Below are 17354 nucleotides of genomic sequence, written 5' to 3'. Positions count from 1 at the left end.
TAACAAAAAAATAACAAAAGCTGTTCAGTTCCAGCTCTACTGTAACAAAAAACAGCAAACACTACACCCAAACGCTCCAAAAATTTCTAGGCATGATTAGAAAATCGCTAGGCACATGCCTAGAATCGCTCTGAAAAATCACTTCAAAAAGCGCTGAGTGTTTGCGATTACACTTTTTGGTTTGCACTGGCCCTAACAGTACAAACTGCATCAAGCCGCCTTAAGGAGAGCAGTCATGTGTGGCAAGCTGGGCTACTCTTAGGGCTTGATTCACTATCCGGCCCTAAGTGTTAGCGCCAGAGTGAAAAGCCACTTAATGCCCGAAATGTAGCTTTGCGCGCATTAACAGCAGCGCAAAGCCACATCGCGCACAGGACCACCCACATCGCGCACAGTGCGGCTGGCCGGTAATAGTGCGCGGTGCGACAATAACGTCGCACCCGCTGGCCTGTAAAAGTTGAAGTTACGCAGGGGTCGGATATTCCAACAAGACAATTACCCAAGGCCCGGGTCAAAATCTAGAAAGGCATGCATGCAGATATCCCTCTGCAAGATAATGCAGAGAGAGAAGTACAAAGTTCTGCATTTGGCCATCACAGTCATTCAGAAATGTATTGGATGATTTGAAGCAGGCTGTCCATGCTCGGCAGCTAACCATAACTTTAAAGGACCACTATCGCGAAAAAAGGAGGCAGCTAAAAGCTAAAATCTAACAAAACCGACAGGTTTTGGGCCAGTCCATCTCCTTATGGGCGATTCTCAGGGTTTTCTTTGTTTTCAACAGCATTTCCCGAACAGCAGTTTAACTGCCAAAATAGTAAGACACCAGCCGGCCTCCTTACTCACTTGCACACTATTTTGTCAGTTAGACTTTGCAACTGCTGTTCAGGAAATGCTGTTGAAAACTAATGCTGGGTACACACGATGAGATTTCCCGTTCGATTCCCGGATCGATTCGATTAAATCAAACATGTTCGATTGGATTTCGATCGATTTTTTCATGATAGGTATGCAAAATCGACGGAAAAAACTATCGAAATCCAATCGAACATGTTTGATTTAATCGAATCGATCCGGGAATCGAACGGGAAATCTCATCGTGTGTACCCAGCATAAGAAAACCCTGAGAATCCCCCAAGAGGAGTTGAACTGGCCCAAAACCTGTCGGTTCTGTCAGATTTTAACTGCCTATTTTTTTCGCAATAGTGGTCCTTTAACCTCCCTGGCGGTTTGTTAAAATCCGCCAGGGGGCAGCAAATACCTTTTTTTAAAAATTTTTTTTTTTTTCTTTCATGTAGCGAGACAATGTCTTGCTACATGATAGCCGCTGCTGAGCGGCATCCCGACAGCCCCTCCGATCGCCGCCGGCGAACGGAGATCAAGAGATCCCGTTCAAAGAACGGGATCTCTTGGAGGGCTTCCCCCGTCGCCATGGCGACGGGGCGGGATGACGTCACCGACGTCATCGACGTCGTGACGTCAAAGGGGAATCCGATCCACCCCACGGCGCTGCCTGGCACTGATTGGCCAGGCAGCGCACGGGGTCTGGGGGGGGGGGCGGCTGCGGAGACGGGTATAGCAGCGGATCGGCGGGCAGCGGCGGCGATCGGAGGTTACACGCAGCTAGCAAAGTGCTAGCTGCGTGTAACAAAAAAAAAATTATGCAAATCGGCCCAGCTGGGCCTGAGCGGTGCCTCCCGGCGGCATAGCCCGAGCTCAGCTCGGGCTTACCGCCAGGGAGGTTAAAGAGGAACTCCAGTGAAAATAATTTAATAAAAAAAGTGCTTCATTTTTACAATTATTATGTATAAATGATTTAGTCAGTGTTTGCTCATTGTAAAATCTTTCCTCTCCCAGATTCACATTCTGACATGTATTACATGGTGACATTGTTACTGTGGGCAAGTTATGTAGCTGTTTCTAGCTGCTCTGGCTGTTACAGACAGCTTTAAACAGCCATTTCCTGTCTGTGAACATTGTTACATTGTGGCAGTTTGCCCAGAGTACCGCAGTATTCAGAGCCTCTTGTGGGAGGGGTTTCAGCACAAAATTAGTCACACAGCGCCCCCTGATGGTCTGTTTGTGTAAATCATTCTATTTCTCATGTAAAAGGGGGTATCAGCTACTGATTAGGATAAAGTTCAATTCTTGGTTGGAGTTTCTCTTTAAGTAAACTGGAGAGATTTTGTATGGGAGAATGGGGTTGATTCACTATCACTATAGCTTCCCTTTTATTAGAGTAATGCTGGGGATACACGGTACGTTTCTGTACAGTGTATCGACCAGCTGATAATATTCAGCTGGCCCGATCATGCCGCTCACCCCGCGCCCGCTCCATTCCCACCGGCGGATAATGGCAGGGAATCGAGCGGTGATAAGGAAGCGCCGGCGGGGGCGAGTGGCAATCGATCCGTGCGCATAAAATGAGCCATGTATGCACGACATTAATGTGCCTTATCAGGGTTAATGTGCCTTATCAGCGTTAAGGTGCCTTATCAGAGTAGCATAGCGAGCGCTACAAACTTGACAAGAGCTCCACTCATTCTGCCCTGAGCTTCTGCGGGTCCAATCACTTTAAAGGACATTATCCCCGCACTTTGATTGGCCCAAAAAGCTGCCTGTCAAGTTTCCTGTCAAATGACAGGTAGCCTATTGTGCCAATCAGTGTGCGGGGATAATGTCCTTTAAAGTGATTGGACCCAGGACCGGGCCTAGGCAGAGGCAAGAGAGGCTCCAGCCTCAGGGCGCAGTGTAGTAGGGGGCGCACAGCTCACTCAGCTATCATTCCCCTATTGTGTTTGAAGCAGAGAGAAATAAGATGGCAGTGACTGCAAGCCAGATAACTAGAGATTAAGGTGTTGGGGGCCTTAGGGCGCCACTAAAGTCTAATAGCAATCAGTGTGTGATGGCTGGGGTGGGAGGGATGGAGGGGCGCACTTTGGTGTCTCAGCCTTGGGTGCTGGAGAACCTTGTCCCGCCTCTGATTGGACCCGCAGGGGCTCAGGGCAAGATGAGTGGTGCCAATTAGCAGGCATAAATTCGTAACGCTCGCTATGCTACTCTGATAAGGCACGTTAACGCTGATAAGGCACGTTAACTCTGAAAAGGCACACTAAGCGAGCAGTAAGGGGAGCTATAGTGATAGTGAATCAACCCCAATGATCTAAAATACCTCCATTTAGAATCCGGACACTGTAGGAGGTGTCTACAAATGTATGCACCTGTCTCATTTTGTTATAATTTTGTTATGTTGTCCTGCGCAGTACGCTGCGGATAACGTGGCCGTGATTGACAGCGGTGCTTCACGCAGGCCCGGGGAGCCCGGGACGACGGCGGAGAGCGGAGCTATCAGCGTGGGACTGTCGGCTGCAAGGGGCTGGATAAAGCCCCAGGTGAGTAAAGCTGATTTTTCATTTTTTAGCTTGATGTTTCCTATAAGTCCCTGGCGGGCGCTGCACACCTCTGTTGGTTTCATTTTAGTTGCAGCCTGATTAGGAGATAAGGGTTTAGTGCATAGTTTTGCATCTGATTTGTATTCAAGGTGTGTATTTAAGTCCCTGGGGGGCGCTGCACACCTTTGTTGGTTTCATTACACTTGCAGCCTAATTAGGAGCGCTGCCAATTTTTTGCTGATTTTCATATAACTGTATAAGAATTCTATATTGTTGTCACAAATGTTGCTGTACTCCACATGCACAGGACAGAGGCTCACTAAGAAAGGCACACAATAATAGCATACCTCCATTTTAGCTTTGAAAAGAGAGCGGTCAAACAGCAGGTTTTCTGTTTCTGTCTCGAAGCCGACATATTCGCTGAAGGAGATGGGCTCGGTCCGGGACGCGGCGTAGTCTCTTTATGGAAGAGAGAGAAGAGCATCAGTCGCAGTTATAAAATACAGTGTGTGTAGGATGTCGGGGAGTCAGCAGAGAGTGCACTGCATGCATCAGTACAAGTCATCTCTATCTGCTGCTCACAGAACGCGACTTTGTGTTCCTGCAAATGGATGCTGGGCGTAATCTGTCTTCCACATCTCTCACCCTGGACAAACTGAGGCCTTAAAAGCCTGTAACATGTACAGAAGGCAGAGCACTACAGACCCCCTTGGACAAATGGAAGCTGACCTGTCATTTATTAGCAGCAGTTAGCAGAAGCAATAAGGATAGTTCAGCATAAAACAAATAGCGGTCCCTGTCTCTGCTTTTTGTGACCAGACACATGCGGGTGGATTTATCAAAACTGGAGAAAAATGGGGCAGTTGTCCAGAGCAACCAGCCAGGATTCAGCCAATCACAGCAAAGGCAGGCAAGTCAGATACTGGTCACTAAAGCTATGTCATTAAAGCGGACCTGACCTCAGCACTTCCTCTCTGCTCTAAAAGATAAGCAACAACATAATAACCTTTAAAGAAAAACATTTCTTTGTTACAGCTTACAGAACTCCTGCAATAAAACTGTAGTGTATCTACTTCCTGATTTTATGGAAACAGAGAAAGGGTTAATCTCCTGTATTTACATATTAGCTGTGTCTGCCCAGAACGGACAATGTATGTGCTGACACAGCTGATACATCAAATTACTCTTGTGATTACTTATAGATGAGAGTGAATTAGGCAGGCTCTTCTCTCTAAAAACGCACAGGGTGCATTTCTCTCTGTTTTCCATGTGTCCTGTGTAAGAGTTTAAGTCCACTTTATTAAAGAGGTGCTGAAGTGACATATAGTAGAATGCAGTAAACTATTCAAGATAGCCATTTTTACTGTCATTTTCCTGGTTTCAGCATTAAAAACACTTCCTACATTTATATATTGCTGTAAATTGGTATGTAGCCCCACCCTTCCAGTGATGCTTAGCCCAGGCTGTTTTGTGGAATTCTTCTCCCAAAGCATTCTGGGAAACCAGGCATTATTTTCACTGGCTTCAGGATTCTCAAAAACAAACATTCTGCAGTGCTGATGAATGTAAATCAGGGAGAGGAAAGATTTTACAATGGGCAAATATTGAATAAATAATCTATAGATTAATATTGTAAAAAAAACAAAAAATTATTCATCATGTTATTTTACAACAGTTCCTCTTTAAAGAGACTCTGAAGGGAGATAAAATCAATGCTTTTAACTTTTATTAATGTTAAGCACTATAGCTAGTGCTAAAACGCTGCGGGTTATACCCCTCAAATCCCGTGTGCAAACTGCGGGGAGTGCTTCCTGATTGAGGCAAAGCTTACGGCTGTAGCTCTGCCTCTTCGCGCGTCAATCCCCGCTGATCGCCACCACTCCCCGCCCCTCTCAGTCTTCCTTCACTGAGAGGGGCGGGGAGAGGCAGAAATCCGCGGTGGATTAACGTGAATGGAGGCAGAGCTGCAGCTCAAAGCTCTGCCTCCATGGGCAGCAAAATCCATGACCAAGAAAGTAGTGGATTTTGCAGAGGGGATTTGGGGGGTATAAACAGAGCAGGGACAAGGTCCTCCAGCACCCAAGACTGAGACACCAAAGGGAGCCCCTCCATCCCTCCACCCCAGCCGTCACACACTGATTGCTATTAGACTAAGAGGGCCACAGGGCCCACAACCTCCCCAACACCTTAATATCTAGTTATCTGGCTTGCAGTCACTGCCGTGTATCTCCTTTTCTTATTTCTTTCTGCTTCAAACACAATTAGGAATGACAGCTGAATGAATTGTGCGCTCCCTCCTACACTGCGCCCTGAGGCTGGAGCCTCTCCAGCCTAGGCCTCGGCCCGGCCCTGGGTATAAACACCTCGTTTTGCTAGCTATAGTGTTTAACATTAATAAAAGTTAAACGCATTGATTTTATCTCGCTTCAGTGTTTCTTTAAAGGGATACTTAAGCCTGGAATAAAAAATGAGTTTTACTCACCTGGGGCTTCTACCAGCCCCCTGCAGCCATCCCGTGCACTCGCAGTCACTCACGGATCCTCCTGTCCACCACCACCAGCTAGTTTTGTTTTCGCTGTTCGGAAGCGCCGGCGGGTTACTAGCACCCGGATCGCCGCATACAAAGTGTATAATACACTTTGTAATGTATACAAAGTGTATTATACAGGCTGCCTCCTGCCCTGGTGGTCCCAGTGTCCGAGGGACCACCAGGGCAGGCTGCAGCCACCCTAGTCTGCACCCAAGCACACTGATTCCCCCCCCCCCCTGCCCCCTGATAGCCCACAGCACCCCTCAGACCCCCCCCCCCCCTGCCCACCCCCCCAGACCACTGTTTGCACCCAATCACCCCCCTAATCACCCATCAATCACTTCCTGTCACTATCTGTCAACGCTATTTTTTTTAAATAATTGCAGTATTTGTATAGCGCCTTTCTCCTGTCGGGCTCAAAGCGCTTATTATGCCCTAAACTGCCCCCTGCTCCCTCCTGATCACCCCCCCCCCCCACCCCTCAGATTCTCCCCAGACCCCCCCCCCCCCCTGTGTACTGTATGCATCTATCCCCCTGATCACCTGTCAATCACCTGTCAATCACCCATCAATCACCCCCTTTCACTGCCACCCATCAATCAGCCCCTAACCTGCCCCTTGCGGGCAATCTGATCACCCACCCACACCAATAGATCGCCCGCAGATCCGACGTCAGGTCACCTCCCAAGTGCAGTGTTTACATCTGTTCTCTACCCTAAACACCCACTAATTACCCATCAATCACCCCCTATCACCACCTGTCACTGTTACCCATCAGATCAGACCCTAATCTGCCCCTTGCGGGCACCCAATCACCCGCCTACACGCTCAGATTGCCCTCAGACCCACCCTTATCAATTCGCCAGTGCAATATTTACATCTGTTCTTCCCTGTAATAACCCACTGATCACCTGTCAATCACCCATCAATCACCCCCTTTCACTGCCACCCATCAATCACCCCCTGTCACTGCCACCCATCAATCACCCCCTAACCTGCCCCTCGCGGGCAATCTGATCACCCACCCACACCAATAGATCGCCCGCAGATCCGACGTCAGATCACCTCCCAAGTGCAGTGTTTACATCTGTTCTCCACCCTAAACATCCACTTATTACCCATCAATCACCCCCTATCACCACCTGTCACTGTTACCCATCAGATCAGACCCTGATCTTCCCCTTGCAGGCACCCAATCACCCGCCTACACGCTCAGATTGCCCTCAGACCCCCCCCCCCCCCCCCTTATCAATTCGCCAGTGCAATATTCACATCTGTTCTTCCCTGTAATAACCCACTGATCACCTGTCAATCACCCATCAATCACCCCCTGTCACGGCCACCCATCAATCACCCCCTGTCACTGCCACCCATCAATCAGCCCCTAACCTGCCCCTTGCGGGCAATCTGATCACCCACCCACACCAATAGATCGCCCGCAGATCCGACGTCAGATCACCTCCCAAGTGCAGTGTTTACATCTGTTCTCTACCCTAAACACCCACTAATTACCCATCAATCACCCCCTGTCACTGCTACCTATCAGATTAGACCCCTATTTGCCCCTAGGGCCCTCAATCACCCGCCCACACCCTCAGAACGCCCTCAGACCCCAGCCCTGATCACCTCGCCAGTGCATTGCTTGCATCTATTCCCCCCTCTAATCACACCTTGAGGCACCCATCACTCAACTCCTGTCACCCCCTTGCACAGCTACCCATCAGATCAGGCCCTAATTTGCCCTGTGTGGGCTCCTGATCACTCGGCCAAACCCTCAGATCCCCCTCAGACCCCCTTCCGATCACCTCCCCAGTGCATTGGTTGCATCTATTTTCCCCTCTAACCACCCCCTGAGACACCCATCAATCACCTCCTGTCACCCCCCTAGCACTCCTATCCATCAGATCAGGCCCAATACAACCTGTCATCTAAAAGGCCACCCTGCTTATGACCGGTTCCACAAAACTCGCTCCCCCTCATAGACCACCTGTCATCAAAATTTGCAGATGCTTATACCCCTGAACAGTCATTTTGAGACATTTGATTTCCAGACTACTCACGGTTTTTAAAAATGCCAGGGCGGTGTGACAAAAAATAAAATCTTCTATGAACTCGCCATACACCTAACGGAATACCTTGGGGTGTCTTCTTTCTAAAATGGGGTCACTTGTGGAGTTCCTATACTGCCCTGGCATTTTAGGGGCCCTAAACCGTGAGGAGTAGTCTAGAAAACAAATGCCTCAAAATGACCAGTGTTGGGCCCCTTAGCGCACCTAGGCTGCAAAAAAGTACAGTAGAGAGTGAATTCCGCACCAGGTCAGTGGAAAAAAACTTCGCTTTATTAAATCACGTACATGACAAGCTAAAATCCATCACCACATGCTGACATGTTTCGGACGTTACACGTCCTTAATCATAGCAAAAAAGTGTCACACATGTGGTACCACCGTTCTCAGGAAAAGTAGTATAATGTGTTTTGGGGTGTATTTTTACACATACCCATGCTGGGTGGGAGAAATCTTTCTGTAAATGGAAAATTGTGTGTAAAAAAAATCAAACAACTGTCATTTACAGAGATATTTCTCCCACCCAGCATGGGTATGTGTAAAAATACACCCCAAAACACATTATACTACTTCTCTTGAGTACGGCAATACCACATGTGTGGCACTTTTTTACACCCTAAGTACGCTAAGGGGCCCAAAGTCCAATGAGTACCTTTAGGATTTCACAGGTCATTTTGCGACATTTGGTTTCAAGACTACTCCTCACGGTTTAGGGCCCCTAAAATGCCAGGGCAGTATAGGAACCCCACAAATGACCCCATTCTAGAAAGAAGAGACCTAAAAGTATTCCATTAGGAGTATGGTAAGTTCATAGAAGATTTAGCGGAAAATGACACTTTGTGAAAAAAAACAATTAAAATCAATTTCCGCTAACTTGTGATAAAAAATAAAATCTTCTATGAACTCACCATACTCCTAACAGAATACCTTGGGGTGTCTTCTTTCTAAAATGGGGTCATTAGTGGGGTTCCTATACTGCCCTGCCATTTTAGGGGCCCTAAACCGTGAGGAGTAGTCTTGAAACAAAAATGACCTGTGAATTCCTAAAGGTACTCATTGGACTTTGGGCCCCTTAGCGCAGTTAGGGTGCAAAAAAGTGCCACACATGTGGTATCGCCGTACTCAGGAGAAGTAGTATAATGTGTTTTGGGGTGTATTTTTACACATACCCATGCTGAGTGGGAGAAATATCTCTGGAAATGGACAATTGTGTGTAAAAAAAAATCAAACAATTGTCATTTACAGAGATATTTCTCCCACCCAGCATGGGTATGTGTAAAAATACACCTCAAAACACATTATACTACTTCTCCTGAGTATGGCAATACCGCATGTGTGGCACTTTTCTGCAGCCTAACTGCGCTAAGGGGCCCAAAGTCCAATGAGCACCTTTAGGCTTTACAGGGGTGCTTACAATTAGGCACCCCCCAAAATGCCAGGACAGTAAACACACCCCACAAATCACCCCATTTTGGAAAGTAGACACTTCAAGGTATTCAGAGAGGAGCATAGTGAGTCCGTGGCAGATTTCATTTTTTTTTTTTTGTCGCAAGTTAGCAGAAATGGAAACTTTTTTTTTTTTTTTTTTTGTCACAAAGTGTCATTTTCCGCTAACTTGTGACAAAAAATAAAATCTTCTATGAACTCACTATGCCTCAGTGAATACTTTGGGATGTCTTCTTTCCAAAATGGGGTCATTTGGGGGGTATTTATACTATCCTGGAATTTTAGCCCCTCATGAAACATGACAGGTGGTCAGAATAGTCAGAGATGCTGGAAAATGGGAAAATTCACTTTTTGCACCATAGTTTGTAAACGCTATAACTTTTACCCAAACCAATAAATATAGGCTGAATGGTTTTTTTTATCAAAAACATGTTTGTCCACATTTTTCGTGCTGCATGTATACAGAAATTTTACTTTATTTGAAAAATGTCAGCACGGAAAGTTAAAAAAATCATTTTTTTTGACAAAATTCATGTCTTTTTTGATGAATATAATAAAAAGTAAAAATCGCAGCAGCAATCAAATAGCACCAAAAGAAAGCTTTATTAGTGACAAGAAAAGGAGCCAAAATTCATTTAGGTGGTAGGTTGTATGAGCGAGCAATAAACCGTGAAAGCTGCAGTGGTCTGAATGGAAAAAAAGTGCCTGGTCCTTAAGGGGGGTAAAGCCCACGGTCCTCAAGTGGTTAAAGCCGTGTTGACACACCCGACATAGCTGAGAGATGAAATTACAGTTGTGATTAGACACTGATGAGGGGGAATTAGACAGGCTGAACTCTCTAAATACATACAGGGTGAATTTCTCTCTGTTTTCCTTCTGCCCTGTGCAAGAGTTCAGGTCCACTTTAACACTTCCTCAGAGCTGTGTGATGTGCTCCAGTGAAACACACATCTCATCGCGGCGTGTTGTTTGTGACTTTGAAAATTTGCAGAGCCGAGGGAGGAATCTGGCAGATCCAGACAACAAATTCACAGCTCTGTTCTATTGTGTCTCACAATCCATTATCATCGGGTTTTAGACAGTTAGAAGCATTCAGCCTGCTAACGTAATTCACATATGTGAAAGAATTCCAGGGGGATGTGAGGAATCATACATAAATCCCCCACAACCACCCCCCTTCCTTCCCCAACAACCCACCACCTTGTCTATAGTTTAAAGAGGAGCTCCAGACAATCTTTCCTCTCCCTGATATACATTCTGACATTTATCACATGTTGACATTTTTACTGCTGACAGGTGATGTCAGTGGAAGGAGATGCTGCTTGCTTTTTTGAAAGTTGTAAACAGCTATTATTTCCCACAATGCAACAAGGCTCCCACAGTGTGATGTCAGCACCATGGTCCTGACATCACACTGTGGGAGGGGTTTCAACACAATATCAGCCATACAGAGCCCCCTGATGATCCGTTTGAGAAAAGGAAAATATTTCTTATGGGAAAGGGGGGATCAGCTACTGATCAGGATGAAGTTCAATTCTTGGTCACGGTTTCTCTTTAAAGCAGACCTGAATTTAGAACTTCCCCTCTGCTCTAAAAGATAAGCAACAGCATGAAATCCTTTAAAGTATCAGGGACAGTCATACTATCCCAGGAAAAAAAAACAAATATATAAGTACTGTAAATAACTACTTGTTCTATTTACATAACAGATGTATAGTACTGTCTGCAGTTTGATTCCAGTGGATTTTATATAGTAAACTAGCTGATTGCCCGGCGTTGCCCGGGTATGTATTTAGCTGGTGTTGGCTCTGCATACTTTTTATAACCCTAACACACAATTACTTAATGACCAAGTTTGTGAGCTTTGCTGTCTTTGGTATCAATAATTTGAATTGAAATGAAAAATCAGATTGGCTGTTTGTGGCTCCACCCCCTTTTCTGAATTTGAACCCCAGTCACCCAATAACCAACTGTACCAGGTTTGAGGCCTGTGCCATTAACAGTTCAAGAATGGTAGCAATTAAATATTCCCCTTGAAAAGCAATAGGTGGAGCCTAATTTTGTAGGGTCACCCACTTTTCTGAATATTAATCCCAGTCACCCAGTGACCAACTGTGCAAAGTTTAAAAACCCTGCCATTAACAATGTAAGAATGGCTGCAGTTTACATTTTCCCAGTGAAATTTGTATTTGTCTCCACCCACTGATGACCCGGCGTTGCCCGGGTATGTATTTGACTGGTGTGGGCTCCGCCCACTTTCTAACCCTAACGCACAAACACTCAATGACTAAGTTTGTGAGATTTGGGGTCCTTGGCATCAATAATTTGTATATTCCCATAGAAATTAAACAAATCAGATAGGCCGTTTGTGGCTCCGCCCCTCTCCAGCATTTGAACCCCAGTCACCCAATGACCAACTGTAGCAGGTTTGAGGCATCTGCTATTAACAGTGTAAAATGGCAGCAATTTAAATATTCCACTTGAAAATCAACAGGTGAATTTTGATTGGCTATTATAGGCTCCACCCACTTCCCTGAATATTAATCTCAGTCACTCAGTGACCATCTGGGCAAAGTTTGTGAACCCTGCCATAAACAGTGTAAGAAGGGCTGCAGTTTAAACTTTCCCAGTGAAATTTGTTTTTGGCTCCGCCCACTTTTTGTAACCTGGACACAAAGTCACTACTCAATGACCAAGTTTGTGAGCTCTGGGGTCCTTGGCATCAATAATTTGTATTTTCCCATGAAATGAAACAAATCTGATTCACCGTTTGTGGCTCTGTCCCCTTTTCTGAATTTAAACCCCAGTGACCCAATGGCCAACTGTACCAGGTTTGAGGCTTGTGCCATAAGTGCAAGAATGGCAGCAATTTTAATATTCTCCTTGAAAAGTGACATGTGATTTTTGATTGCCATTTTTAGGCTCCTCCCACCTTTCTGAATCCCAGTCACCCAGTAACCAGCCATGCTAAGTTTAAGAACCCTGCCATTAACAGTGAAGAAAAGCTGCAGTTTACAATTTCCCAGAAAAATCTGTTTTTAACCCCACCCACTTTTTGTAACCTGGACACACAGTCACTACTCAATGACCAAGTTTGTGAGCTTTTGGGTTCGTGGCATCAAAATTGTGCTAATGGAAGCAGTTTATCCAGCAAAGAAATCTGGCTGTTTTTGGCTCCGCACCTTTACGGAATTTGAACATTTTTGCATTTTACCATTGAAATTAAACAAATCTAATTGGCTATTTTTGGCCTGATCCCTTCAGAATTTAAACCCCAGTCTCCCAGTGACTGACTGTAGCAAATTTTAGGCCTCTACCATTAAGAGTGCATGAATGGCAGCAATGTAAATATTCCCCTTGAAAATCAAAAGGTGAATTTTGATTGGCTGCTGTAGGCTCCACCCACTTTTCTGAATATTAGTCCCAGTCACCCAGTGGCCAACTGTGTCACGTTTGAGAACCCTGCCAATAACAGAATGGCTGAAATCAATCTAACAAATCTGATTGGCTGTTTGTGGCTCCACCCCTTTAGTGAATTTGGACCCTAGGCACTCAATGACTGACTGTATCAGGTTTGAGGCCTCTGCCACTAACAGTGTGAGAATGGTAGCAATGGGAATATTCCCCTTGAAAATAAATAGGTACATTTTAATTGGCTGTTGTAGGCTCCACCCACATTTCTGAATATTCATCCCAGTCACCCAGTGGTCAATTGTGTAAAGTTTGGGAACCCTGCCATGTTAAAAATGTAGTTGCTGGCACCGCCCACTTTTTCTAACCTTGACATACAGTCACTCAGTTATCAAGTTTATCGGCTTTGGGGTCCTTGGTATCAATACTTTGTATATTCCCATTGAAAAATAAACAAATCTGTCTCTTTGTGGCTCTGCCCCCTTTCCGAATTTGGACCCCAGTCACCCAGCGACCAACTGTACCAGGTTTGAGGAATCTGCTTTTCACACTATAAGAGAATGGTAGCAGATGAAATATTCCCTTTGAAAATCAAAAGGTGAATTTTTATTGGCTGTTGTAAGCTCCACCCACCTTCCAAAATCTTAATCTCAGTCACCCAGTGACCAACTGTGCAAAGTTTGAGAACCCTGCCATTAAAGGTGTAAAAATGGCTGCAGTTTATATTTTCCCAATAAAAGTTTTTTTTTTGGCTCCGCCCACTTTTTGTGACCTTGACACACAGTCACTCAATGACCAAGTTTGTGAGCTTTCAGGTTCCTGGCATCAAAAATGTGTGAATGGAAGCAGTTTATCCACTAAGGAAATCTGATTGGCTGTATGTGGCCCCGCCCCTTTAGTGAATTTGGACCCCAGTCACCCAATGACCGACTGTAGCAGGTTTGAAGCCTCTGCCATTAAACGTGTAAGAATGGCAGCAGTTTAAATATTCCCCTTGAAAATCAATAGGTGAATTTTGATTGGCTGTTGTAGGCTCCACCCATTTTCTTGAATCGTAATCGTATTCACCCAGTGACCAACTGTGGCAAGTTTGAGAACCCTGCGATTAATAGTCTAAGAATGGCTGCAGTTTACATTTTCCCATTTAAATGAATAGCACACATACAACCGATTTTATATATATATATAGATAAAGAAAATTCAGTTCCTGCCATTTGCCATCTTGATTCCCTCTTACTGAAGCCAATCCTGATGCCATTTCCTCCCTTCATTTTTTTTCCTGCCCTCAGCCCTGAACTGCCCTCAGCCAGTCAAGGAGGAGCATGCATGTGGGAGGAGTGATGACAAGCTTCCGTCTCATTGGCAATGGCAAAAATAGAGCCAGGCTGACTGAGATAAGATTTATTACAGCAGAAACATTTCTGAATAGATTGGAATGCTTGCAATGCAGGGTAAGGTTGCATTTTGCATATTAAACACAGAGCAGTGGGAAAATGGAATATGATTTTGTGGTTCCCTCTTTAAAGAAAATGATTTGTTTGTTACAGCTTACAGAACTCTCACAATAAATCTGCAGTTTTTCTACTTCCTGCTTTCATGGAAATACTCATAGGGTTAACATCCTGTTTTTGCAAATTAGCTGCTCTGCCGAGGCAGCCAGCTGACACAGCTAAAGGATCAAATTACAGTTGTGATTTGTCACAGATGAGGAGGGAATTAGACGGGCTAAACTCTCTAAATACATACAGTGTGGATTTCTCTATGTTTCCCACTTTAAATAAAAAATCCCGTACATAAATATTGAAAAAGCTTTCTCTACGATAACCGTAATTGTTTTGTTTAACTTCAGAAGCAGCTTCGAGCTTCTGATTTTCCTGGTTCCACCAACGTTTTATAGAGAGAGGAGGCGGAACAATGCACCAATAATCCGCTCGGTAAATCCATGTGTTTTCACTCCACGGAATGTAATATGCAGAAATTAATTCCAAGACTAAACAAACACGCTGCTATCTGGGAATGGAGCATTCTGATGCGTATATCTCAGCTCTTGTAAAACCTCTGCGCAGATTAACTTTCAGTACCGCCACCGGGCGACTATTTTATTTATTTGACATGCTTATCTGGCGCTGACGCTTTTTCTAAAGAGTATACCCAGAAAGTCCCCTTTAACTCATTTCGGACCAAAGCCTCTGGTTCCTTTAACGTGAACCAGAGACGAAGCACCCTCATGTATTATACCATATATTTCAGTGGGAACATTAGAGAAAACACCTACCCTGCTCTCTGTTTCATCCTTCACTGCTCAGCCTGATTAATATCAGCCCTGATAAAATCCCCGACTGAGCACTCAGTCTGGCTTTGCTCAGGAATTATAGCTGAGTCATTAGGCACTGTAGGCACATGCCTAGAGGCACCTGATGTTTGAAATGCGGCTCTCTCAACCCCCAAGTGCATCCTTTCCTATGCAGAGTTTTGATGAGAGTGTCTGCATCTAATAATTTTAGTAATAGACCTTGCTCTCTGCAATCCATTGACCTCGAGCTACCTAATACTGAGGTTCCTCTAGCTACCTACTTGGCGGTAGAGATGGCCTGAACGGTTCGCCGGTGAACTTTGGGTGGTTCGCGATCTCATGCAAATGCGAACTTTCCCGGAAGTTCGGTTTGCACCCATAGTGCACCATTAGGGTCAACTTTTACCCTCTACATCACAGTCAGCAGGCCCGTTGTAGCCAATCAGGCTACACTATCTCCTGGAGCCACCCCACCCATTAAATAAGGCGGGCAGCGCTGGCCATTATAGTCGTTCGTGTCCCTGTAGTAATTAGTGAAGGGAAAGCTGCTGGCAGACTCTCATAGGGAAAGATTAGATAGGCTCTTGTAAGCTTGTTAGCTTGCTCCTGGCTGATTCTTATTCCTAAAATAGCACCTCACAACAGCTCTTTTGAGAGCTAATCTTGTTGTTGTGCTTTTTTTTTCCCATGCACCCTCCTCCTCCTCCTCCTGTCTTGTCTTCCAGGGATTTGTAGGATGTCAAAAGCCAGCTTACATACATTGGCCGGGAATCAAACCCAGGTCAACTGCTTTGAAGGCAGCTATGCTCACCACTATACCACCAACACTACATGCTGAAGCCAGCCTAGCATGTACCATTGTGATATACCCAAGAGAAAAATGAGCTTGCTTAGGGATTTGTAGGATGTCAAAAGCAACCGCACATACATTGGCGATGAATCGAACCCAGGTCAACTGCTTTCAAGGCAGCTATGCTCACCACTATACCACCAACACTACATGCTGAAGCCAGCCTAGCATGTACCATTGTGATATACCCAAGAGATATATGAGCTTGCTTAGGGATTTGTAGGATGTCAAAAGCAACCTCACATACATTAGTTACTGTAATATCTATGTTACGGCGGGCCCTTATTACACTTTCTCTTACAGGGCTATGGAAACTGTTTTGCCCATGCGATAAAGCAAGGTGCAAAAAAAATGAAAGCATGCCTAGCAGAGGATGGTTTCAATCCATCAACCTCTGGGTTTGCGCGAACCGAAATTTTGCGGAAGTCGGAGGTTTGGGCCATCTCTACTTGGCGGCACCTCTAGCTACTAAATATTGAGGGTACTTCTGGCTGCCGAATACTAAAGGGCACCTGTAGGTACCTATGATGGGCAAGGGAAGTAAGGGAGAAGTGACAGCTGGGACAGCCAGAACACTTGCGGTGCAGTTTGGGGGTTTGTAGATTCATAGAGGGTGAAGTCTAAGGTGCCAAGATATCTGTACCTTTAGGCTCCTGTGCGGTAAATCTGGGCCTGCCTCTCGGGTAAGCAGGGAGAGAGATGATGGTCGCCCAGCAGTCAGGTAAGGGGTAACAGGTGCCCAGTAGAGTATAAAACAAATGAAAGAGAAAAGGTGGGAGGTAGCCTACCTCAATAACGACAAATTCATTTATACAAATATATTGAATTTTTTAAAAGCACATGCAACCTGTTTCGTGGATTTCTGCCCACTTCATCGGGGCAAATAAAGTGTCAAAGGGTTTCAAAAGGCGTCATTATTGAGGTAAGCCAACTCCCCTCTTTTCTCTTGTATTAATTTTTAATTTAGTTTTATACACTCCTGGGCGCCTCTTACCTTCTTTGTGCTTTAAAATAGGAGGGTCAGCCATACTTTGCCAGTAAAAAAAAACATATATAAGTAGATGACTACTTGCTCTACTCACATAACACATGTATTGTACTGTCCATGTTTTGATTTCAGTGAATTTTATATAGCAAATAAAGAGAATTCTGTTTCAGGCATTTGTCATTTTGGATTCCCTCTGACTGAAGCCAATACTGATGTAATGTCCTCCCTTACTTTTTTTCTCCTAGAATCTGCTGTCATAGCTACCGGTAGCTTGCTTTGTAAACATGTGAGCACAGCATAGATCAGATTTCAGCCTTGTGTCACACTGCACTGCCCTCAGCCAATCAGTGAGGAGTGGTAATGTGGGAGGGGAGGAGA

General features: G+C 45.1%; 1 protein-coding gene across 2 annotated transcripts in view; it reads right to left on the bottom strand.

Moving 5' to 3' along the window:
• LOC137543748 (cyclic nucleotide-binding domain-containing protein 2-like) overlaps positions 1-17354 on the bottom strand; it is a 326577-nt gene that overhangs the window by 239813 nt on the left and 69410 nt on the right. For both annotated transcript variants that reach the window (XM_068264880.1, XM_068264881.1), the window contains exon 4: positions 3740-3851. In XM_068264880.1, the coding sequence (XP_068120981.1) occupies positions 3740-3851 (112 nt within the window). The remainder of the gene's footprint in view (positions 1-3739; positions 3852-17354) is intronic.

This window comes from Hyperolius riggenbachi, chromosome 2 (genome assembly GCF_040937935.1).
Source record: "Hyperolius riggenbachi isolate aHypRig1 chromosome 2, aHypRig1.pri, whole genome shotgun sequence".
NCBI classification, from domain to species: Eukaryota; Metazoa; Chordata; class Amphibia; order Anura; family Hyperoliidae; genus Hyperolius; species Hyperolius riggenbachi.
This window is presented reverse-complemented; position numbering and strand designations above follow the sequence as displayed.